The sequence below is a fragment of the Gobio gobio genome, assembly GCF_949357685.1.
Source record: "Gobio gobio genome assembly, chromosome: 14".
NCBI classification, from domain to species: Eukaryota; Metazoa; Chordata; class Actinopteri; order Cypriniformes; family Gobionidae; genus Gobio; species Gobio gobio.
The window spans coordinates 9,331,191-9,358,125 of NC_137107.1; the positions used below are offsets into that span (position 1 = coordinate 9,331,191).

The 26,935-nt window shown below is 39.2% G+C and overlaps 1 protein-coding gene across 3 annotated transcripts in view; it reads left to right on the top strand.

The window, feature by feature from the left end:
• Positions 1 to 26,935, top strand: part of gabrg2 (gamma-aminobutyric acid type A receptor subunit gamma2) — a 153,008-nt gene that overhangs the window by 117,180 nt on the left and 8,893 nt on the right. For all 3 annotated transcript variants that reach the window (XM_079834426.1, XM_079834427.1, XM_079834425.1), the window contains exon 8: positions 21,443 to 21,648. In XM_079834426.1, coding sequence (XP_079690552.1) covers positions 21,443 to 21,648 — 206 coding nt within the window. The remainder of the gene's footprint in view (positions 1 to 21,442; positions 21,649 to 26,935) is intronic.

The window sequence follows — 26,935 nt, forward strand, 5'->3', positions numbered from 1 at the left end:
TAAACTTTTAATATCAATACTTTTACAAAAAACAAAAAAAAATCTGAACTTTTATAGAGATTTACAGAAGATTTATAAAAATGTTTTAAACCAGAATTGTTTTAACATGTGGGACGTTTGCCATTACATTTTTGTAATAATACTATCTTAGTCTAAACCTACAATCTTGACATATATAATTTGAAAGCTTTCAGAGGTTCAGATTTTCGCAGTAGCAAACCATGACTCTTGATCCTTGGCCCTCTCACCCCCTTCCCTCGTCAGGAAAAAAAGTAAACTAAAATGAGCCTAGCTTATCGTGTCCTCTTCTATAATACCGCATAAGTTACCTTTGACAAGAAAGGCAACAAGCAATCAGCTCAGTGAATTTAAGAGTTATCACCAAAATGTAATAAATTCTCATAATCCTCAAATCCTCACTACAAAAAATTGCATCACACAATCGGTATGTACATTTCAGCGGAATATGGTGACAACTGGCTTTGACACACAAAACCAACCAAATGTAATGTAATTTCCTACTAGGCAGGGAAGGTAAGAGGAAGGTGAAATTAAATCAAATGTTTCTAAGCAGTTGAAATAAAACACAATATCTGCATTCAGAATAGGACCAGATCAATTTGTGTCTAATAGTGGTGCAGTTGTACACCCCTGGTAAATATGATCAAAGATGGCTGTGAAAATAAATCTGCATTGTTAATCCTTTTGATCTTTAATTTGAAAAAAATCGCAAAAATCGAACCTTTCATTGAAGTAAAATAATTGAAAGTGGAGTAAATTTTGAGTAAAATATCGCTGAAGTATATTCCCATTCATATTTAAATTTTTTATCACACCAGGATGACTAGGAACATGAAATTGTCCAGCCATTACTTCTTGTAATGGCTGGTTCTTCTCATTACATCATGAATCTCTTGAATGAATGATTCAATGACAAACACTTTGTTAAACAGTCTCTTGTCTCCAACTCTTGGTGTAATAAGCGATGAGTTGTATGTATTAATAAATACAAGTGTCAAAACACTTCAAAAAGGTGATTTGCTCTATTTTGATCGCTAGATATCAATGTTCATACACAAACTATAAAGTTTTATCTAAGTGCACATTTGTCCCCTGCTATTTAAATATTTGTAACATAAATAACAAAATGTGCGGATGAAAAGATTGTGAAGCTGCTTATCTGTACATTTCCATGGCAGCTGCTCTCTCTCTGGATCAGTGGAAGCGCATATGCAGATTTGAATGTTGCAGGGCAATGATCTTACTTTCAAAGGTTAACCAAAGTCCCTAAAGTCTTTGGTTTAAAGCCTGTTTCATGTCACATGAGTCAGCAGAGCGTGTTTTCCCTGCCCATATCAATGAATGAGAGCATTCACATCGGAAGCATGACGACCGACTCTCTCATTTATTAAAGCTATACTGTGTAACTTTTTTAGTCTATTCTTAGCTAAAAACACTTAGTTCTTTCAAAAATATATGTGCTCATTAATGTATATTTACTTCTTTCAAGTAATAAAGTATTCTCGTAAGTTTATAATATGCCATTGAAAATACATAAGGTAATGGGATCTAACGGTGGTCGCCATGTTGCCCCTCCATCTTGAAAGTACATTAGCCAAAGAGGGACATACCCGTAAATTCAAGCTTCGCCTTTCACGTTTTAACCGGTTTTAATACTCGATGGCACTGTACAAAATTCTCTGCCTCGCGCATGTGCGCGTCAACTTGTTCAGACTTGTCTGGTGCATGCGCAGAGAGTTTTCATCTCAGCAGCTCCAGTAACAGAGTTATACAGAGTTTTCCTGGCTTGTTTATTCCTCAAAAGTCTGTTTTTCCTTGTGTGGTATTTCTGTGCGTTAATAACTCCGTAAGTAATAATAGTTATTGTCATTGTAGATGTGTTTCAGAGTGTGTCATCGCGTAATTCAGTTGATGTCACCTCAGAAGTATTTTTGTGTCAACATACAATAGCGTAATGCTCACCTATTTGAATAATCATTCAGTTATTTTGTTATCAACAATGTTTATTAGTTTTAAAAAAATATTTGCTTGTAATGTATGTTGATGGAAATATGTATCAGGTCTGATCGGCATATTAACAATTGTTATACAGAGCGCACTGCAGTGCTAACGTTAAAGCGGCGCACACACTTTTGTAACCGGACACCGCTTGCTTGCTAGCAGCAGCAGCGGCAGCTCCGCTCCTTTTAATGCAGCTGCATTTAGCGCCTATATATGGTACAATAAGCTCTGGTTTACGGTTACATTATACAAATGTAACTTATAAGTATAGTTATACAGTTCTTAACTGTGTATGTATATTTACCATTATTTACAGATATTTATTTAAATGTTTTACAGACTGTAGTTTGTTGTTTCACTGACGGAAGTAGGCCTACTAAAATAAACACGCATGTTTGAGCCTTTTGTTTTATTTTTTCCCAAAATGTGGCTATTTAATTGAGGTAGCCTATATAAATATATATATATATATATATATATACACGTCAATCTCAATTAAATAGCCTACATTTTGAAAATAAAATATTAAAACGAATAATATATTTAACGAATATATAACGAATTTATATATATAATATAGGCTATATAAAAAAAATATAGGCGTGCGTGCGTGTGTAGCCGCCACCCCAACCACCGCGGCACTGCACAGTTGCACTGCCGTGTTATATTTTGTTCTCCCTTCTCTTTCTTTAATATGAAATGCTGTTTGAATTTCCAAGATAGAAACGATTTCTTGCCCTGGCTCTGTTGTTCATTTCTGGCTCCATCTACCTCTAGCTCCCGCTGCTCCTCTTCCGACTGATCACGCAAACTGTGCATTTTTTCGTTTTCATATTGGGGCGTTCTGAGAAATGCATTGAGTTGCCTTAATTTATTTAGAGAGTAAATAAACTCATGAAACAGAGAAGTAGGCTATGGTTAATGTCATCCATTGATTTCAACAATGTAACTGTATTCTAAATATCAACTATTTAAATTCTAACTGTAACGGAATACAGTTAGGCTACTCATAATATGTATTCTGAATACGTAATGTCGGTACATGTATTCCGTTACTGCCCAACACTGAACACGACCTATTAAAGCACTAAGACATGGGAACAGTATAGCTAACATTCACATTTGAATATTTATCGCAAGTCATATCGTCATCGCAATATTAAACAATGTTATCGCACATCGCAGCTTTTCCTCATATCGTGCAGCCCTAGAAGCCATGTTAATCTTAGACTAAATCGGCCACCGTAGGAGTTGAAACGAAATCGGAATTGAGAGGAACAGAAACTAAAATTCACTGGATGGTCATATACCTTTTCACCACTAGATGGGGGAAAATATCACACAGTGTAGCTTTAACATGGGCAGCGAAAAAATTTGGCTGCTCAAGCTCCGCTGACGCTTGTGACATGAAACAGCCATGGTAATAGACAGCAGAACCGTTTTCATTTAGAAATAAGATCACGTGGGTGTTTGAATCGAGATTCAAGAAAAATCCTCCTCGCTCATCCAAAAATAAACTCCAGTATATTCAGTTGTCAGACACGACTGAAACTTCAGGTGGGACCTGGTTCTGTGGTCAGATGAAAAAGGAAAAAAAAGAGCAAACACACCAGATGGCTTTGGTGGAAACAGGGATAAAAAGTCCCCCATGTCCACAGTTAAATATACCGCTGGATCTTTAATGTTGTGGGCCTATTTTTTTGCTGGAGGTCCTGGACATCTTGTTCAGATACATGGTATCATGGATTCTAGCAAATACCAACAGATAAAAAATCAAAACCTGACGGCCTCTGCTAGAAATCTTATAATGGGCCGTGGTTGGATCTTCCATCAGGACAACGATCCAAAACAAACTCAATCAACACAACAATGTGTCACTGAACACAAAATGAAGCTTCTGCCATGACCATCCCAGTTCCCTGACATGAACCCTATATAAAATGAGGGATGAACTGAAGAGAAGAGCTGGGAATCGTCTCGGTTACGTATGTAACCCTCGTTCCCTGAAGGAGGGAACGGAGACGTACGTCGGAACTGACCGACGAATTGGGATCTGTTTTCAGAGACCGACCTACTTCGAGTAATTAAAAACGAGCCAATAAACATTGGCATGCGATCACACATTCCACGCACCGCCCCGCGTTGCGGGTATAAATAAGGAAGTGGAAGTGCCGCATACCGTTTTCAACTGAGGAGCCGAGATAAGTGGCTCGGGCCTTCAGCTGAAGCACAGCACCTGGCGACGGGACGTACGTCTCCGTTCCCTCCTTCAGGGAACGAGGGTTACATACGTAACCGAGACGTTCCCTTTCAGTCGGTCACGTTCGACGTACGTCGGAACTGACCGACGAATTGGGATCCCTACCAACACGCCAGGAGGCTGGCCCTTCGAGCGTCCTGCCTGAGCTCGCTGGACCACTCCTATGTTAGAGTGGGAGTCAGGGCTCCGGGCAGGGAAGGACAGTCACTGCTGTTCCTGCAAGACCCACTCAGCGTGACTATTGGATAACGCTGGGAAAGCGTGCCCGTCTCGGGAGATGGTACGCTGCGGACCACATCCTTCATTGGAAGGAGAGGTGGAATACACATAAGGACTAACCTAACAGGGTAGTGCAACAAATGGCAGTCTCTGGAGTGGACCCAACCTGGTTCCAGGGGGGGAAGAACACAGCCAGAGACGACAGAGGAAGCTCTGTCGAGGGAAAGACACGGGGCTAGCCGAGTAGGGTAGCTGGAACCGTGGAAATACACATATGGGGTAGCCTAGAGGGGACCGCAACATATGGAACCCAGTCTACACACACGTTCCACAAGCATACGGGTGCAGGCCTGGCATCAGACGGCCGCCACGTCTGACACCGAAGGGGTGACGGAGGAACTCACAGGGTTAGCCAAATTTCGGGGAACACGACTGGAGCAAAATAGACGCACGTATCCGGCCCAGAGGGCGGGAGTGGCGAATGCAAGCCGACACTTAGAATGGGCACTTAGCGCTGCTGGCCACTGGGGGCGAGAATGCGGGAAGATACCGGCTCTACACGGAGGCTATAAAATCTAGCGAACGTGTTAGGTGTCGCCCAGCCCGCAGCTCTACATATATCTGTCAGCGAGGCACCTTGAGCCAACGCCCAGGAAGAAGCAACACTCCTTGTTGAGTGTGCTCGCAACCCTTTGCAGCGGGAGGACCACTAGATCGGGGGATGCGCAATGGGACTCCACCCCTTTTGAGGTATTGGAGCCTAGACCGTAGCACTGCGATGGTCATGTTCGCGCAGTGCGAACATGAGTCATCCACGAAAGCCGCCTCTGCGTGCTGAACGCCCAAACACGAGAGACAGCGATCGTGTCCGTCAACTGGGGACAGAAACCGACGGCATCCAGAAACACACGGTTTGAATGACATCTTGAAAAAGACGCAGGGTCAAACCGTGTTGCTCTTTTAGTGAGAGAAGAGAAAGAAAACCGCTCCGTCAGTGCCGAGGCACACAGGGGAAATGGCCGCGGCTCACAGCAGTTCAAAGGTGCAAGCCTGCTGTGAGCACTCAAGGAAAAAACGCCCAGCGAGCTGTGGAAACAGCTGTTTGTCTTTTCCGGAGCTCGCGACCACCGCTGCAAGGCACCGTCACACCGACACTGGAACCGGAACAGGTAAGACCTTTTCTTCTCGCTCGTTCAGAAAACTCTTCGTAGGAACACCAGGAAATGCTGAAATGCTCGGCTCCGAAGTTGAAAGCGGTATGCGGCACTTCCACTTCCTTATTTATACCCGCAACGCGAGGCGGTGTGTGGAATGCGTGATCGCATGCCAATGTTTATTGGCTCGTTTTTAATTACTCGAAGTAGGTCGGTCTCTGAAAACAGATCCCAATTCGTCGGTCAGTTCCGACGTACGTCGAACGTGACCGACTGAAAGGGAACTGAAGGATCTGGAGAGCTTCTGTATGGAGGAATGGACTCTGATCCTTTGCTCATATTTACTAGGGGTGCCAATAATTCTGACCACAACTGTACTTCACTGAATGGCCAATTTCACATGTATTTTGTGTATTTTCAAAATACAAAATACTGTATTTAAATAATTTTAAATACATTTTATAATTTTAATTATATTTATTAAAAATTGTATTTCAACTGAGGCATTTTATGATTATATTTTTAAAAATTTGTTGTGTATGTTTGCCCATCTCTGGCAGTGGCAAGCATTTTGTCCTCGGGGGCAACGCTGGTAAGTACAGTTATTTTTAATCTCCCAGTGTATACACTGGACACAACAAAAGCAAACGTTCCAGATCCATTTGTCCTTCATGTCAGAAGTAACACGAGTTCATGGAGGTCGTCAGCAATAGAACAAGACATCAGTTTACTGTCAGCGGTTTCTCGTGTTGTGTCGTGCCGCATCCGGTGTAGACAGCATTACCAATTATAATGGGTTCTGTTGTCTTTTATCGCTCACATCTGGTGTAGACACTGTGTTACAGTGTGTTTGTAACAAACATCAAACCAGCATTTAACGCTATTAAGGCACCAAGCATTTCATTGTTTGAGTGTTGCTAATAAAGTACATACCTGGTTGTTTCAATTTCTTCTGCCTTAATCTGACTCGAGCTCAAACAGCTCTATCACCGATTACCATCTCGAGTATCAAAACACATGACATGCTGTAAAGGAGGGATTGTATGAAATTAGCCAGTCACAGTTCTGTTTCTGCAAGATCTTTTCCACAGAGAGTGATAATGATTATGTAAAAATCATTTTTACAAATACTGAACTTTACAAACTTTATAAACTAACCTCAAAAAACATAATATAAAAATCTGAATCTGCTTTTCAAGACCCTTTTATATCTAATTGGGTTTAGCCAGGCTGGCCAAAAGCAGAGCAAATATTTGAATCACGTTACTCGCTCTAGTTTACTCGCGGGATAACTCGCGTCACTCGCTGGAATAAAAACAATGCGTAATGAGGAGTGTTTTCACGCACATCATCATTTTTTCATCTATCAAACATCATCAAACATGTTGGAGATAACTATTGCTGCTCTGTATTTGTTGTGGAAGTCCCAAATACACCAGAAAGCCCAAGGCCGAGATGTCTGGGTTGACTGCGCCTGGATGACAGCCGCTTCCAGCTCTACTTGAGGATGGCGAGTACCCAGTTTGATAACCTTGGGAATTTTCGGTGCAAGTTGAACGTGATTGAGGCGAATATCATGCGTTCGCAACCGCGTCGCCCACTTCACGTCATTTGCATCGCCTGGTGCGAATTTGCATCTTTTCTTGTCTTTGCATTGACTTTGTATATGGAAGGCCATAAGAGTATTAAAAACTGTTATTTACAAGCCTAATCTGTTGGTTCTGTGTGTTTTAGCAAGAGCGCTACACCAGTAGGTGGTGCTAAATCTCCATGGTCCTATAATTGCGTGTAAACACATCAGTTTCACACGTTTTGACCCTGTTGGCCTTCCATATTTGTATGCAATCTACTGCCGCAAATAATTAAATTCACATTTGGTGTGCACACACCATAAGAGGTCTCAAACCGAATCTGGACCAATCAGCTGTGAGCAAAGTGACACATGTCTGACGCAATAAAGTCACTACCCCAGTTTATCTTGCTTCAAATTAAAGGTCAATACATAGTAAAAGCTTTTTAAAGACAAAATAGTCTGACTATAGCGAGTGATTATTTGATATGATTTATATATCATTTATATAATTATTATACCTCTAAACCATTACACATGAGCAATTTTAGTTTTAATTGCACTGGAATAGAAAGATATGTTCTTCTTTCTGTGTAAATGCATGTATGTAGGGCACAACGGGGCTAAAGGCACATATTAAGAAAAAGTGCTTTTTGCAAAAGATTTTGTGTGAAAATAAATCATAAAAGTGGTTTGTTTTGTTTAAAAATCATATAAATATATGAGGTGGCAAGGGCCAAAGACACAAATACTTTAACTAAAGTAATATGTGTTTAATAATGTCTAAGTTAATACTTTATCAAAACAATCACTTTAGCAAAGTAAATAAATAAAAGAATAAATTTTTTCCCATAATCCCATAATAATTTAATGTAGATTTACAGAAGTAACAATAAATTATATTTTATTATATTATATGATTAATATCATGATGGTTTCATTATAAATATGGTGGTTATCTCTAAGGTGGACACCCAATTTGATACATGATATTTTCCATCTGAATCTAACCATGTCATGTCAACAAATGGAAAAGTCAGCCACTGTTTATTATCATGTTAAATATTGTGCCTTTAGCCCCGACAGCAGCGATGCCTTTTACCCCAAATATCATACTTTTATATATTCTTCCGTTATTGAAAAACTGTTGCTAACATTTTCCCTGAACAAAACTGAAAATCATTAAGAAGACCTTTGTCTCAAAATATATTCAGTCATTTTAGCGATTCTCATTTGCTTCTCAAATCTATTTTAAAAAGCATCAAATATTAGATCAAATTAGCACAGAATCATCTTTGTGCCATATAGTGGTTCAGAGGAAAATAAAATTAAAAAGAGCCATTACCCTGCTTCATATTCTTCAATCTCTTAATCTTCGGCAGAAGAGAGAAATTAATTTAGCTGATTCTCTCACGAGAAGTGAATTGCAGTTTCTCTACGTTTCAAGGCATGTGATTGGCTATTCGCTACTGATGTCCTACTTTTACATGCACAGGCTCCATGAACTCAGGATCAAAGCCTGAGTTGACAGATAAAGTTGATGATCAGCTTCATTGAATTGATTTGCCTGATTGAATTGGTTTGGTTTTGTCAACTTTTTTGTCTAGCAGCTGCATTTTAGATTGTTTGTAAATGATTCATGTAGGATTGGTTGATAAATTGAATTGCAGTAGTCTAGCCGTGATGAAATAAAGGCATGTATTACTCTCTTGAACTCTGAAAAAGATTTAAAAAAAACCTCTTAACCTTGGCTAGGAGTCTTAATGGAACGAAATTAGATTTAACCACTGCATTTATATGCTTATCAAATTTCAAAGCAGAATCAAAGACAACACACATTTTTAACAGAGGGCTTAATATAAGAGGTCAAGCTACCCAACACTTGATTAATGCTGCCAGAGACAGCTGGAGGCCCAAACACTCTTAGTCTCATTGAGATTTAAGAGGTTTAGGGACATCCATGCTTTAATATTGACAAGAATTTAAACCATGGTTGTGCTTAAATGGCACACAGATTTGAGTATCGAGGACTTCCGGTTATGCCGAGGTGCTAAGAGGTCGCAACTTTTTAGCTCTACTGCTAGAACGTAATTAATCCTACAATACCAGCCAGAATTTTATTCAAAGTCAAGCAACACGTATATAAGAGCACAGTGAGTTAAAATGTCACGTAAAGGTGGAAAAAAAGACAAGAAGAAAGCCCGAAACGAAGACGAACACTTCGAGGGTGAAGAAATTAGCGAAGCCATGGCATCTGTGGAAGACGTCATTGACGAAGGAGATGGTGAAGAAGTGGTAACTTCGGGCGAAAACAACAATCAGGATATCATGAAAGCCATAATGTCCTTGAAAAGTGGCCTTTATAAGAAAATTGATGGTGTGCAAACAGCAATTACGGAGGTTAGAAAGGAGATACAGGAATGCACGGGGCGCATAGCGCACGCAGAACAACGGATCTCTGATGCTGAAGACAACGTGAATGGGCTGATATCCAAAGTGAACACATTGGAAAGCACCATTAAATCTCTTTCAAACAAAGTGGAAGATCTGGAATGCAGAAGCCGGCGGAACAACGTGAGATTGGTGGGACTACCGGAGAAAGCAGAGGGCCTAGACACGGTTACTTTTCTGGAGAAATGGATACCAGAGGCTTTAGAAATGGAATCGCGGGAAACATTGGTAATTGAGCGGGCTCACCGAATCGGCACACTTACGAATAACGACTCGCGCATGGCACGCCCGAGGACGCTGATTATGAAGTTCTTAAACTTCAAAGACAAGGAGCGAGTATTAAAGGCAGTCAGAATTAAAGGGAATGTTCTCTACACAACAATGAACAAGTCCGCTTCCATCCAGACCTCTCAGCTGGGATACACAAGTTGCAGCGCGATTACGATGACGTGCGAAGGAAGCTGCGAGACAAGGGGATTCATAAGCACAGAATCATCTTTCCAGCACGACTCCTGCTGACACATGGGGAGAGATCTTACACTTTCCAAACTCCGGCTGAAGTAGACAAATTTGTCCAGTCTCTTTGAATGATCAAAGGGAACCTATAGATGGAAGAGGCTACCTCATCAGGAAGATGTAATGGCAATATTGGTTAATTCTTTTTATACAATTTTCACACAAGAGAATGTGACAAGTCTTTTTGCTTAACGTTACCATTTTCCGCTAGATTCATGTCTCGTTTTCTATGACACATGTCTGTACTATTTTTTTTCTTTGATTACAAACACTTAAATACAGACTTGGGAGGAAGGGAAATACATGGCCATGATTCATATTTTTGTTTTTATTCTGGACAATTTAAATGACACTCACAATGGACGTTCGACCCATTACGCACATAATGACTAATAGTTATACTATTTTATGTTTTATATATGTTTTGTCCACCCTTCAGACATGGGTTGTTATGTGCTCAAACGTTTAAATTCAAATAACTCTTTAATGGTTATGGTTACAAATGTTGCATAGTTCATTATAACAATGAAAGATTATTGGTTGGTTAGTATTCGGTAATAACAGAGGGCTAAAGAGAAAGGAATAGCTAAAAACGAGAGGCAGACGGCTCTTTGCATTGCGTATACACATCTCGGAAATAAGCGGTTGGTATAAGGTGTGCGGTTTTTATTATGTTTTTTTTTTTTTTTTTTTTTTCATACACAGGGGTGTTTCCATCAATGTTCTTTATCAAAACGAATCTTAAGGTTATATTATATAACTAATGTCTAGTAATTTGAAGGTGAAATTTACTTCTTGGAATTGTAGGGGTTTAAACAAAATCACAAAGGTTAAACAAGTGATGAACAGGATAAAATTCTTGCAATCAAAAATAGTTTTCTTGCAAGAAACACATCTAATGAGTGGGGATATTTCTAAAAAAAGAAAAAGATGGCAGGGTCAGGTGTTGTCTGCTCCCTATACCACCCATGCTAGAGGGGTAATGATATTAATTCATAAATCTGTTCCACTACAAATCAAAAATATAATTAAGGACCCTGCTGGTAGATACATCATAATTCAGGGTATGCTATTATTTGAAAATATAAATCTGATTAATGTGTATGGCCCAAATGAAGATGACCCCAAATTCTATAATAATCTGTTTCTGACTGTCTCCAATCTCCCTGGCCAATACATAATAGCTGGCGACTTTAATTGTACGTTAGATCCAGTAAGAGATAGATCATCAGGTTGCGATAATACTCACACTAGATCGAGGAAGACAATAAACTATTTTATAAAATAATTAAATCTGTTGGATATATGGAGACAGGGTAAACCCAATGTAGTAGAATACTCCTGTTATTCCAGCACTTATAAAACTCACTCACGTATAGACTATTTTTTAGTTTCAGCTCAACTTGTTCCAAAAATGGATGAATGTCAGTATAGTAGTATAGTAATATCAGACCATGCAGCTATATCACTTATTTATACAGATACTAAATTAGTGAGTGATCCCCAGAAATGGCGCCTTCAACCAGGATGGCTTACAGACCCCACATTTATAGATTTCTTAGATAAACAAATTTACATGTATTTTGTATGTAATACTTCTCAAACATCTGCTAGCATAAGATGGGAAGCATTTAAGGCATTTATTAGGGGTCAAATAATTAGCTTTACCAGCTCAAAAAAAAAGAGTACACAATTGGAAATAAAAACACTAGATAAGAAAATAAAAAAACTTGAAATAGATCTCTACAATAACAAACCTAATTCAATAGATGCACATGCACAATTACTCCTACTTAGATCACAGTACAATGAATTGTCAGCTAACAAAGCAGCTATTCATTTAATGAGACTAAAACAATCCTACTATGACCAGGGAGAAAAACCTGGGAAACTTTTAGCATGGCGCATTAAACAACAACAAACAGAAAGAGCTATTAACTGTATTGAAGATCCAAATGGTAGAACTATAGTAGACCCTACAGAAATTAATGAGGCCTTTAGGGTATTTTATGAGAAACTGTATAGTTCTGAGGGTACTTCCAGTCACGATAAGCAGACACAATTCCTAAATGACCTTCATATTCCTAGAATTTCAGAAAATGAAAGCAGAGCTTTAGATGGAGAATTAACAAAAGTAGAAATCGCAGAAGCAATTAGCTGTATGCAGGCTGGAAAAGCAGCCGGCCCAGATGGTATACCTATAGATATTTATAACAAATGTCAGTCTAAATTGATCTCACCCCTTTTGGAGATGTTCCAGGAGTCTTTCAGGAATGGTCTTCTCCCCCCATCCATGAGGAATGCCCTAATAACTTTACTCCCAAAACCGGGAAAACCAAATACGAAATGTGAAAACATGCGTCCAATCAGCCTTTTAAACTCAGATACCAAAATACTATGCAAAGTTCTTGCAAGAAGATTGGAAGGCCTGCTTCCTCAGGTGGTGGGAGAGGACCAAAAGGGATTTATTAAAGGTAGACAGGGCTTTCATAATGTCAGAAGAGTGCTCAATATTTTACATAACCAGAGAGATGCGGAAGACACGGCTTTACTCTCTCTTGATGCAGAGAAGGCCTTTGACCGCGTCGAATGGTGCTACCTATTTGAGGTGCTCACACGCTTTGGCTTTGGGGATACATTTTGTAAATGGGTTAGATTGCTCTGTACTGGGCTCACTGCAGAAGTTTTGACCAATAACCTGGTCTCCAAACCTTTTAACATCTCTAGGAGTTGCCCGCAAGGAAGTCCTCTATCACCTTTATTATTTATCCTTGCAATAGAACCTTTCGCCATAGCGGTGAGGATGCATAGTAACATTTATGGAATCCAAGAAGGTCACCTGGAACATAAAATAGCACTATTTGCAGATGACGTAATTTTGCTCCTGAAAAAATTGAGTATTTCTATCCCAGCACTTCTAGAACTCATCGAAACTTTTGGAAAAATATCTGGATATAAAGTTAACCACTCAAAATCATCTATAATGTTACTTAACGAATCAGAAAGGAAAAATAGTCAGGATTATGCTTCTACCTTCAACCCAACAGATAATTTTACATATCTGGGAATAAAAATTGTCCCTGAGGTTAATAAGATTGCTCAGATAAATTATGACCCAATTCTGGAAACTACTACCTCATTAGTAGTACGTTGGACATCTTTACCCATCTCAATGATCGGCAGAATAAATATTCTAAAAATGAATATTCTCCCTAAATTTCTCTACTTGTTCCAGAATATCCCCCTACCCCCTCCCTCATACTTGTTCACAAGAATTAAGAAATTGTTTACCAACTTTATTTGGCAAAATAAACGTCCCAGATTACGTCTATCTTTATTATACCTACCATTTGACCGGGGAGGCCTTGGATGTCCAAACATCCAGTGGTATTATTGGGCAGCTCAGCTGCGTACAATCATGTTTTATTTTTCATCTGAAAGTATCCCTGCTTGGATGGATTTGGAATCTTGTTCTATTACACCAAGATTACCATTGCACTTATACCTTTATTCAGCAAACCACAAATACCTGAAAAAAACCACAGATAACCCTATTGTATTGAATATGATCAATATTTGGTTTGATTCATGTAAATATTTGAAATTAAACCCCTCCTGGTCACGTTTTAGTCCTATTTGGGGTAATGTTAATTTTAAACCAGGGAAATGTGATGCCGGATTTCGGATGTGGGCTGAAAAGGGATTAAGGAAAGTGCAAGATATGTATGATAAAGATGAAGTATTTATGTCCTTTGCATTAATATCAACCAAATATGACATACCAAAGACCCACTTTTTCAAATATCTTCAGCTTAGAAGCTTTATATATTCATCTCAGAATCATTCATTAGATATTCCTGACATTTCCCCATTAGAGGCAGTAATTATAGGACACTGCTATGATAAAGGTTTGATTTCATCTTTGAATGACTTGTTTGTGTCTGGGTCTGATGAATCCTCAGAATCAAAACTAAGATTATGGAAAGAAGATATAGATGAGGAAATATCTCGCGAAGATTGGAATGAGGCATGTAAGAAGGCTCAGATGCAAACAGTCAACAGTAGCTTGAAACTCATACAGTTCAAATGGCTGATGCGTACATACATAACTCCTGTTAAGTTGCACAAGTTCAATGATAACATCCCTGATACTTGCATAAAGTGCAGTGAGGCAAGAGGTACATTGTACCACTGTATATGGGAATGTGTGAAAGTGAAACACTTTTGGCAGGGTATTATTGATATGATTGACCAAATTCTATTAAAGAAACTTCCACTGGATCCTAAGATTTTTATCCTGGGTATAGATCCTATCAGCCCCCACCTACAGAGCAAAGAGGTCCGATTTGTAGATATGTGTATCTTACAAGCTAAACGTATAATTGCTCTTAATTGGAAAAACATCAACGAGCCAAGAATTGGAATGTGGATCAAAGAAATGTCATCAAATATGTCAATAGAAAAAATAACATACATTGTCAGAAATAAACAAAAAGCTTTTGAAGATGTCTGGAGACCCTTTACTAACTTCTTAAGGCACAATGTTAATGTTGGTAACTTGTTACAAGAAGAAGCTTTGAGGGAGTAATGATCCTCACATAGACCTATGAAACAATCTCTACCTGATTTAATCATCTTTAAAATCCACCCCCCTTTTTTCTTTTTTTCTTTTTTTCTTTTCTTGTTTGTTTTTGTTTTTTTTCCGTCTGGGATGGGGTGATGGGAGGGAGAACAGGGTGAAAATGTTCGCTGTGTCTTACATGATTGTTATTCATTGTGTAATCGGATGTAATTTGTGAACTGAAAATGTAATAAATATATTGTAAAAAAAAAAAAAAAAAAGATTTGAGTATCATCAGCATAACAATGAAACAGTACTCCTTGTTTATTAAACAATGTAACCCAGAGGGAGCATACATAAAGAAAACTAAATGAGGACAAGAATAGATCCTTAACCCCACAGGTCAAAACTGTACCTATCGACAAGAACAAATCATTTGGCAGTTTCGATCTAAAGATCTGAGAGCCCAATATTTTCTATAGCCAACTCACACACCAGGACACCCGAAGACAATACCAGATCCAGTGTCTGCTATTCCTTGTGCGTAGAACCCACTACAGATTGAGTTAGGTTGAAAGAATCCTTGCACCAAAGGCTCATCACGGAGACTTGCGAGATCAATCGTGACCTTGAAGAGAAACGAATGGAGGACGATCGACGTCATCAGCTGGTTCTCCTGATGTGAGAACCTGGAGAAAAAAAATAATATGGGTGATCTTCTTTCTCAATACTCCACTTTCGTGGCTTGTTTGTTGCTGCCAAATAACAGATATAGAAGCACGCCACATCCGGTTGGTGAAGCTTGCTCATTCTCATTGGTTATTGCGGGTATCACGTCAGAGGCAGACCAATCAAGAGTCCGAAATATCAAACATGTTTGATATTTACAATTTGGGATTGTGCGGGATCTGACGAGATCAGGAACAGTAAAATTATCGTAATTGAGGATTTTTGGACAAAAAGTTGTTTGCGACAAGTCTTGAATCGGGCCATACCCCCCGATCGATTGAGGGTGCAAATCAGGCGTATAATCTTCAAGTGTGTGGCCAGCCTTAGTCAAGTCTACTTTAAATGCTTACACCTCAAAACTAACAAATTTATCAACTGATAAAAAACCTGCACCCCCCAAGACAGCCCAAATCACATACATTAAGTCATGTCTCAATTATAAAAAAAGAAAATCTAGATAATGCGAAGAGATAAGATCATCAATTAAACATCTTATTAGGGATGGACCTTTTATTTAAGAGAGCCATTTTCATGCTAGCGCAAGTCGAAACCTCATTTTGCTTGGATAAAAACAGCACATGCTCCAGAGGAGGAAGATTATCAGGGTTGACCCCCCTCTTTTTAAATTGCAGTCGCATTACTTTGTGAACAGATGCCACCTCCCAAGGGGCTGGAACAATGAAAACCAGTAAAAGAACCTTACATTACGATGGCACGTTGTAAGAGGCGCCAAAGTTTATAGATATCCACCTCTATCCAGACCAAATGCCCAGCCAGACTAGTGAAGACCCAACACACTCTTCTCTTTTACCAACACACCTCCTCGCTTGCCTCTTCTACTGTTGCATTTCCTTCGGTGATGAAAACAACCTGGAAGGCCACACATATCCGCAGATGTGCATGCAATTTTGCCTAAGTCAAGTCTAATAGCCGTCCAAGCACAGCCCTGACATTTAGGCGGAAATAAAATTTGGGCTGTTAGTGAAAATGTAATAGATGTCAAACCGTAGCCCAAGAATAGACTAGTCATCAAGAACATGAACATGTCAAAGAAATGAAACAAAACACCTTGTAATCACTGTTGACTTTGCTTACATGATGGAATATCATACATCTCATAAGTTATTTTGACAAAACCCACATATAACCAAATTCGAGGGTTATTTTGGCTAGAAGTGGGTTACTCCTAGCCGGACTATATCGGGTCTATAGTTAACCAAGATGGTGAAATGATGGCTATTGCTTGCTGAGATGAATGGAGGAATGTATTAATTTTGTCCGCCAGCTAAATGCAAAGGAAATAGTGCTCATACAGTAAACGCAAAGAGAGATAACTTGCTGTGCAAACAAAGATAAAAACAAACAAACAGATCACAGACAGCAAAAGACTCGAAACCACCATCTCATCTTGCATTTATTGCTGTGGTTACTCATTTGTTCATTGATTACCCTCACCTGCTCATTGTTTCACCTATCATTTAGTCTGTGTATACAGTATATATCTCTCAGTTTGAGTTGTTTGTTGTCTCTTCATGTTGTGGATTTATGGTTTGGTTACCTGTTGCTCCTATGCTTCATGGATCTAGTTTGTACCTTTGGAAAAGATCCTCGATGCTCATGCCTTACTTTAACCTACCCCGACAATTATACTCTATTGTTGGCCGCTTTATTACACAGCAGAATAATTATGCACAATAAATCCAGATCAGGACATTGAAACAATATTTCTGATCGCATAGTTTACCTCAAAGTGTTTATTTCAAACAGTCTACAATCTAGGGTAGTCACAGTATGATTCATAGTACTAGGTTTATATGCACAAAAAAAAATTATGTAAACTGATACCAAAACTGATGCAAAAAATGTCAGCGCTGATCTTCTAATCTCTACTTCAGGAAGACCGTTTATCTGCTTGTGTAAGTTGTTGAATAAGGGTTCATTGTGTTTAGCGATCCACTTCAAATGGATTATTCTCCTTGGTAATCTCCTCAGGGTTAGCACAATGCTGTTTCGAAAGCTCTCAAGCAAAGTGTTGGGTTTTCAAAATGTTCATTCGATACTTAGCAGCTTGTCTAATTTTCCGCACTACTAAAGTTTTAGGATGACAGTAATGCTTCATTCTCATTTCTCTTTCTCTGGAAAGAAGAGAGATCGGCTAACCACCGTAGCTATGGAGAGCTGTCCAGTTGAGTTTCTCTCTTTTACTCTCACTCTCTCCTGATAAAGATTTAAGTTTGTATATGAGGATTTATGTCAGAGTTCAGAGGCTTGCGATGCTTTTTGGTGAGACTGTTTCTGCTTTCGTCAATAAGTTCCAGACTGCGAAGCAGCAGTCAGCAACTTTTCGGTATCTTAAACCCACGCAGAGCTTGAGAGCCTGCAACTCCTTCAAGTAATTTCTGCTCCAGTTCTCTGCAGTGACCCGTGGAGAGGCAGAAGAGAGATGCTGGAGCTTATGCGATCTTTCAGAGAGATTGGGCCCCCTGGACTCGTGTGCCAGTGTGTACGCATCCCTGCAAACATGTTAACCTGAGGCCCAGGCCAGCTGATGGTCAGTCCTGGTCAGAGATGCAGATGCTCTCTCTGTCTGACCTTGTCCCAGGAGGTTATTTCCCCCTGACATGGTGACTCCACAGGTTGACGTCTCTCAGTCACCTCTCTCAAATTATTTGGTGGCGTGGCCTTTGGCTTGCTTAGTTGGGGAAAAGTGCTATATAAATAAAAGTGACTTGACTACATTACGAAAACGATAGAAGGTCTGCCTCCTATTCTGGATTTGCGTCCTATGAATTTCACGCTCGGGGTGTTCAGTTTCAGAATGGATTGGTTTGTCAGAATCGTTCTGAAGGATAAGGATGATTACTTCCACTTTCAGATCGTTCAGAGACACTGGGAGTTTCTATGGTTTGCTATTGGGGCTTACCAGTTTCAGTTTCTTTTTTTGGCCTGGCCTTAACTCCTCAGATGTTTACAAAATGTATGGATGCGGCTCTTGCCCCGTTGAGGCCCCAGGTTGTGTGTGTTTAGCAAGATTGGAGATTTGGGAAGTAGAAGTAGACGAGATCATTTTCATTTGCTTTATTTACAGACACAAAGAATAACTTGCATAGCACACCAAAATCACAGTTTCAGTGTTAATTTTTCCACGTCAGGCTTGTCTATTTTTTCCCATCCTAAATAGGTAGTCAGCTTACATCCTCTCTCCCCGTCTGTTACTGAAAGAGGAAACAGTTTGTTATCAGACAGTAGACCCACTTTCTTACCGCTCGGCTCCTAAACTCACTCTCCCGTTGCTGACTTCACTCGACAACACTTTAAATGACCTTGATAATTTGCTGATTTTAGCACAATCACAGAATTTGATGGTCCGGCATCAGGACTTAAGGCCATTACATACTCTGCAAGAAAAGAGAAAAAAGTTCTCGCTCCCAGGGCTAACGCCATTTTGTTCTTACAGCCCTATTTTGGGAGTCCTCGCAGCTTGTTGACAACACATCATCTGAGCAGAACTTTTTTCTTGTGGGTGTCCGAGAACTATTGTGTGATTGGTCAGAAACTTAAAGTGAGCGGGGTTAATGTGGAGAAACGGAAATGTTCTGCACCTGCTTTTCTCGTGAAGTATGGAATGTCCTGGCCAGAACAAACTTTGTTCTTGCCACCTCAAGAAAACGAATACATTTATTTGTTCCTGCAGAGTATGTGCCAAGCTTTAGGATGAGCTTGAATTTAAACACCCAGAAGTTTGTGTTAGGCATCAAAATACTTTTTTCTTCATTCTCAGGTTGTGGGCCTGATTTGGCAGACATTCAGAGTCTCAAACGTAGCATTTCCTTGGTTTTCTCTGACTCCTCCAGCACCACTGGGCCTATAGATGGTTTCAACGGCAACAACATAAACAAACGTTACCGCGCATGCGCACTTTTGTGGTCCAAACTTAACTTCCGGTAGATGTCTGCAAATCAATAACAACAGATGCTGCGTTATCTTTCTCATGCGTTATCATCTTTCATTTTATTGTACCTTTTATTTTACCCCCCCCCGCACCCCCCCCCCCCCCCCCCAACACACATACACACACACATTGTACAGTACTTACAATTTGCTATGTACTGTACCTGATAGGCCCCATGTTAATCAATATCAAATCAAATTGGGAAATTTGTGTCAATGCCCAGTGCTATAGTGTACTTTTTTTAAAATCAAATGTCTTTTCCCTTTACTTTCTTGTCAGAGTGCACCAGAATGCTTCGTTTACAGAAGGCTTGCGTGCTCGCCTTTCAATCATGCAATGCGTCGGAATTACATGTTTCTTTGTTTCATAATATAAGATTAATGTTGGGAAACTTAAACTTGTATATAAAGTACCCCTTTAATTGATTGTATATGAATACATCACAAAAATCCCGTGCTCTATGGGCACTGCCATTAATAGAGGATAAACTGAAAGTTGTTTTACACTCCGTGATAAAGACCTATTACAAAACTAATTTAAATATTTTTCGAGAAACATAAATCCGATCAGTTATCCAGATACAGAGACCACTTGATGTGAACAAATGTACACGAGCCGTGTCCTGATTGAATGATGATCACGGTGATCGCATAAGTTATAAGTTACCTCTATAGTCGATTATTTCTGATAACAAGCAAAATAAATAACAAGTAAATTACATTAGACATACAGTCTAAATTACATTAGACGCTGCTCTCGTATGCAGTCAGACTGAATATTTATGAAGCATTCAAGGCTTTTTGGTTAGTCGCACACACGCTCTCTGCTTGATCGTTAATATTTATATCATGTTGTCCAAGAATAGTACGTCAAAAAAAATTCTACTGAGTAGTGCGCCATACTATCCACGAGCTGTGTAACCACGGCAACGCGCGTGCGCCCGATGAAACCGTCTATAGGTTCAGGTGATCAGGTTCACTGGCCTGTAGGTTCAGTGCTGACTTTTCTACAGGATCTCATTTCTACAGGTGCACTTAAGTGGCAGCTATTGCTGCTGAGCATGTGTCCATTACTAGTCTGTGTTTGGGAAGACATTCCATGATATCTTGTTTTATGCGTGGTGCGAGACAGTTGATAATTTTCTGCCTGGTAAGCATTGGGATATATCTGTGGTGTTGGAGGCTTTTACAAATCCTCCTTTTGAGCCATTGGAGTCAGCTTCAGATGAGCTTGCTATTGCTTGTCATCCCTTAAAAGGCTTGGAGATTTGCAGGCACTGTATGTATTTTTTGTTTTGCTCCGATTGTGCTATAAAAGCACGTCCTAGAATGAGCAAGGTTTTCTAGCATGTTTACTTAAGCTGCTCCGATGATTTCAATGGTTTCAAAACTATAATTTAAAATCACCAGTCATGTATCTTCATATTTACAAGTAAAGATTCATGTTGCAAGTAAGCTGCTTTATAAAACCCCTCTACATCTTGTTTTCTCATCCTGAAGTCCACAGTAGAAGTCAGTCATTTGCACACTGTAGATTGTGTAGAATTAATAAAGCATTTTTCCCATTAAGGGCTGCAACGTTCAATGTGAAGGTGTCTGAATACGTTCTGAATATCCTATATCTTCTGTAAGTGTAGTTAATAATACATAACACTTAATTTACCCATAATGCTCTAATTTACTGCAAAATCTCTTCAAAAAAGGAGCTATATGAAGAATACAATTCAAATGAACATATGACCAATTCAATTAAAATTCACACTCATGAACATTCAAAATATTTTTTTTTTTTTTTGTATTTAATAATGAATTAATCAAATAGTAGATATGCAGTATTTATGCATTCACCTGGTCTTGTCTTGTTTTCAGAAAAAAACATCATTTGTAATAATTTGTTTTACGTTGTCTCTTAAATGAGTGGTTGAATTGCCCAGTGGGAATTAAAAGCCAAACTACAAGATAAATATCACAGATGTAACCTCAGTAATCCATATTACTTTGTTCCCCAGGAATCACAACTGTGCTTACCATGACCACTTTGAGTACCATTGCCCGGAAGTCCTTACCCAAAGTGTCGTACGTCACAGCTATGGACCTCTTCGTATCTGTGTGCTTCATCTTTGTTTTCGCCGCTCTAATTGAGTACGGAACGCTCCACTACTTTGTGAGCAACCGCAAGCCCAGCGCAAAAAAAGACAAGAAGAAGAGAAATCCTGTGAGTACAATTCCTAAAGCAATTCACATTATCACCTACAGTACAGCAGCATTATAAAGTGTATTTACTACCAGTGTTGTAAGTATTTTCCCAATTCTAAGATTTGAGAACTGCTATTGTTTTTTTTTTTTAGTTTAAGTACTCTAAAGTACTCCTAATAATAGCACACTTCCACAAGTTAGTGAGCTGCCTAGACAGCATTTCTAGGCTTAGTGTGCTCTAATGTGAAGATGGTGAAATTCTAAGGCAGCACCACTTGTATTGTTCTGGATAAGAAATCCTAAGAAACACAAGGTGAGGTTGCGGTAGTGTATATGTTTAGAAATGGACCAGTACTTAAATGCTTGAAATTAATTTTAAGGCCCTTTCACACCGGACGCATAACGAAAAAGCGAATATTTTGCGTGCGAATTTGCGACATCTGTGATGTTTCAGAGCTCCAACATTCCAAAACATTCGCAGCGACAGAATGCAACACATGGTTACCGAGTAGATCGTTCTCTGGGATGCGTTTTCATGAAAATCGAATGTAAAGAGTTTTATCTCTAAAACCAGATTAGCTTATAACGCTAGTATATGGGGCATAGAATAAGTCAAATTTAATCGCTTGTTAATACCACTAACAAGGCTCAAAATAGCCTCACACTAACACGGTAGCATAATGAGGGTCCCTACATGCAAACCGAAGCATTGGGAACTTTGTAAGTGTACAAACAGTTTCAAAAGAAGGTACTTTATAAAGACAGTACATTACGCGTATACAGACAGGAGCCATCTTGTATCTCTCGTATACAGACAAGTCGAGCCACGAACGCTGTGCTAAGTGAGCTGGTCGATAGGAATTAAAGGACAACTCTGGTGAAAAATGAACCTAGGGGTAATCAACAATTCATGCGTTTCCATGTAATTAGATTTCACAAACTCCTATCGACCAGCTTACTTAGCACAGTGTTCGTGGCTCGACTTGTCTACCGTGTTAGTGTGAGGCTATTTTGAGCCTTGTTAGTGGTATTAACTAGCAATTAAATTTGACTTATTCTGTGCCCCATATACTAGCGTTATAAGCTAATCTGGTTTTAGAGATAAAACTCTTTACATTCGATTTTCATGAAAACGCATCCCAGAGAACTATCTACTCGGTAACCATGAGTTATTTACCCCTAGGTTCATTTTTCACCGGAGTTGTCCTTTAAAGAAGAGTCTGAAGGGGAGTATGCTTGTACAGGAGTTAAAACTTCATCATGGCCGGTTCCGCACTTGCTTTCGAATCTCTGTGGGACAATTTGAGGAGCTCCTCCAGAGATAGTAGCACCGCGTCTGACGAGACAAACCACAAACTTCAGGAACCGATCGATCTGGAGCAGCTGTTTCCAGTTGACCAGTGCCAAAGTCGTACTGACGGAAACACATTCACTTTCCATAGTCGCGGACACAATTAGGTTAAGAAAAAAATCTACAAGTTTTAACTCAAAAGGTGATGTTATCGTTGTCTGTAGCCTACAGCGACTTGCATGTACTCCCACAGGAGCTGTAATCTCGTGAGAAATGCGATACCTGGCAAAGGTTAATGTTAATTGAATGGCTTGTGACATCTACTGGACATTTTGTCACCTTTGTTTCCTTGTAAATGATTGGTTGAAGCCTTTTCTGACGCTGCGAAAGTAAAAAAAAAAACGACATTGAAGCTGAAAAAATAAACGTCTTTTTTTACCGCAGCACATTCGCGTTCGGTGTCGAAGCACTCATTACACAAACAGCTGATCAAAAAATAAAACCATTGCGCAAATTATTCGCGTGTCAAAATCGCGTCCAGTGTGAAAGGACCTTTATAGAAGAACATGACATAATCCTGCCAAAAAAGCAGCCAGAAAGGATCCAGCAGGCATTTGAATTACTTCAGTACTGTTTAAAAAGAATCACATGATATACCTCGAGTTGGTTGGGAGTATTGATTGCAAATTGATTGAAACTCAAGTCACTTTTCCACCGTCGGGCCAAGCAGTTCTAAGTATGCTAAAGGGCGGTTATAGTTATATTTCCACTTGAGTGCGGTTCAGCACTGCACGATGACAAAGTGTCTCGGACCAAAATTCTCAGCGCGGTTTTTGGTTTCGCTTTTATAAAAATGCTAGGACTGTACAGTTTGGACTTACAAAGCTTGTAATGCAGTGGATTGTTATACAGTCTCTGTGGTAACACTTTAGTCATGTGTATTCACTATTAACTGTGACGTTCATTTTTTTAAGTGGTTATGTTTAGTTTTGGGGATAGACTTAATGTATTTGTAAATATTTTAATGAACTCTTAATACTAATGCAATTAATGTACAATAATTGTTGGTGTAAATCACTTAATTAATGACATTTTTCCAATTTTCCGTGACCTAATCTAGTGGGAACTATTTACGGATAACAAGCATAATCTAACCAATAACACTACAGTGACAATGAAGGAAGAACTCACTATTTGTATAGAATCTATTAATGTATTAACTATAGGTTATGTAAGGGATAATCCACGGCTAGCTGTGCATTAAAGGATTTTAATGCACGACATGGAGGCAAAGAACCACAGCTAGCCGTGGATTATCCCACTTATACCATAGTCATTTGCCAACATTGATGATTTAAAGCTGTTATTGGTGTTTGCAGCTCAATATTTGACCGGAAGGGTTATTAACTGTAAACTAATAGTTGGCAAATTATTTGTAAATACTTAATTACTCTATACTTATTATAAAGTGTTACCAAATCATTAAATAGGCCTAGTATTTTTTATTTTTGTCAGCATGGTGCGTTATATAAACTAACCGGCATGACCGGATCGGCGCGGAATGGAATGGATAAAAACGGTTGGCCCGATAGTGGACGGCTATATTCTTGATGACTCAATTGTCAAAAATAGAAATAATAAAGTATTTGTGTCCAGACCTTGGAAGACTATATTCTGCCGTTTGCTGAGAATTGATTGATTAAAAAAAAGACTGCTAAAAGTGTTCATGTATGCTATGTATGTATGTATTGTAATCTATGTATTTAATCTTGCTTATTACAGTGCTTATTACAGTTTTGTGTTATTAGCTTAGTAACATGTTAAGGCTTTATTGTTAACTCTGTAGGAATCAACTTTGAGGTCTTGATCTTGTGTGCTTTGTGTGAAGAAAGCTAATTGTGATGCACCTAAGTGAGCATTAGTTTCTGTCCATGAAGAGCATTTCAAATCAGTCTCTAATAATGTTCCAACATGCCATGTAGGCAATGCACAGTGACAGCTCACTAGGTTTTGGAACATAGCTTTAAGCCCCGTTTCCACCTAAATTACCCGGAACAATTTGTCCCAGGAACCTTTTTCCCAGGAAATTTTTTTCCCCCATACCTGTTGCTGTCTGCGTTTCCATCGCAGTCTAAAGTACCATGAAGATTAGTCCGGTGACGTAGGACTGCGTACGACTTTCCAGAGCCCACTGGATTTCGTCTTCCACAAATACATTTAATAAAGCCTCATTGCCGGTCCATCGGCCGTATTTTTTCAAACTCCATTGTTGATTTGAATAGCAAACAACTCTTACTGCACAAACCAAAACAGACATTTAGGTTGAAATTAAATTCTGGGTGAGCTCAACCAATCAGCAACGTCAGCACCTAAGTCCCACCCCCGAAAGTTCCTGAACTTTGAAAAAGTACTACATCATGAGCAGGGCCGTTTTGAGGGGGTAATTTTTACCCGGAACTTCATTTAGACCCCGGTTCCTGCGGTCAAAACACACATACCCCTTTTCCACCAGCATGAACCGGGTGCTAGTTCAGAGCTAGTGCTAGTGCCAGTTTGGAGTTGGTTCGACTGACGAGCCTTCTAAGAACCGGTTTGCCTTTCCACATGCTAGAGAGCCACCACAGAGCCAGGTCTTACATCACTGTATATGTCTCATCTTTCTCAGCAACGATAGCGAGGCAGCGGGAAACACAAACACACCGATGCACACACAAAAAACACACACAAACGCACCGATGCATCTCGAACAAGCCTTCCATCAACAATGGTGAATGTTAGTGATGCACTGATCATGATTTTACGTGGCCGATTCCGTTACCGATTTTTTTCAAGAAAACTGTCCGATTCCGATACCGATTTCCGATTTTTTTTTTACACAATAAAGTAATGAAAGTATACATGAACAAGATTTTTATTTGGTATTTAACAGGCTTAATTGGCTTTTGGCTAATGAAAACAAGTCCACAATCTGAAATTAACAGGAAATTGAATTGGAAATTAAAAGGCTGAAAGGTGAAATTAAAGGCAACAACTGCATATTCTGCAATCCAAACAAAGATGTTACTTAAATCAGCATTTGTTTTTAAATTCAGTGTAAAGAAAAAAAGTCTTTACCAGTTAAATTCAATAAAACCAAAGTATATAATTGTTCCAAAATGTTAAATCAAATAATGTTTAGTGCAACGAAAAAAACTAAGATGCTACAGCAGGTGCTTTTTAAATCAAATTAAGTCAATGTAATTTTAAGGTAAAATAAAAGGTAACACTTTAGAAAAATGGTCATTAGTTAACATTAGTTAATGTATTAACTAACATGAACTAACTATGAGCAGTACATTTGTTACTGTATTTGTTCATCTTTGTTAACGTTAGTTAATATAAATACAGCTGTTCATGGTTTGTTCATGTTAGTTCACAGTGCATTAACTAATGTTAACAAGATTTTAATAATGCAGTTATCTCAGAGATTACAATCGAGCAGCTATTAGCTCGATTAGCTGCTATTTCAAAAATGGCACGTTTGTTTGTTTGTGTTCGTCTTCTTGGTCATGGTAACCCCGCCCCCAGCCCCTGACTCAAGCGGTTCTTACTTCTAGACCAGCAATGTTTTGGTGCTACTTAAGAACCGATTTGAAACTAGGCTCTGGCTCCGAACCAGCACTCCAACTGCCTTGGTGGAACAGGGGTAACAGAGTACCACCCCAAAGTCCCTAGTTCCTGGGGAAAGTTCCTGCGGTGGAAACGCGGCTATAGTGTGCATGCTAGAAACTTCTTCCATGTGTGGTCAGATTTGCCAGAGTGGACCACCCCTGTTAAACAGTGTCACTGAGCAGTGATGTCCTTAATCCGAATCATTTCAGCAGCAGGTTTGAAGCACAGCCTTAGATTTTCATCTCAGCATGGTGCTCATATCTGTAGCTCCAAGAGGGCTGATCTCAGTAAATGGGGTCGTTCCACTTTCAGATGATAAAAGGGGTGCCAGAAATGTCTTTTAAAATGTTAGGCAGATTTTCAA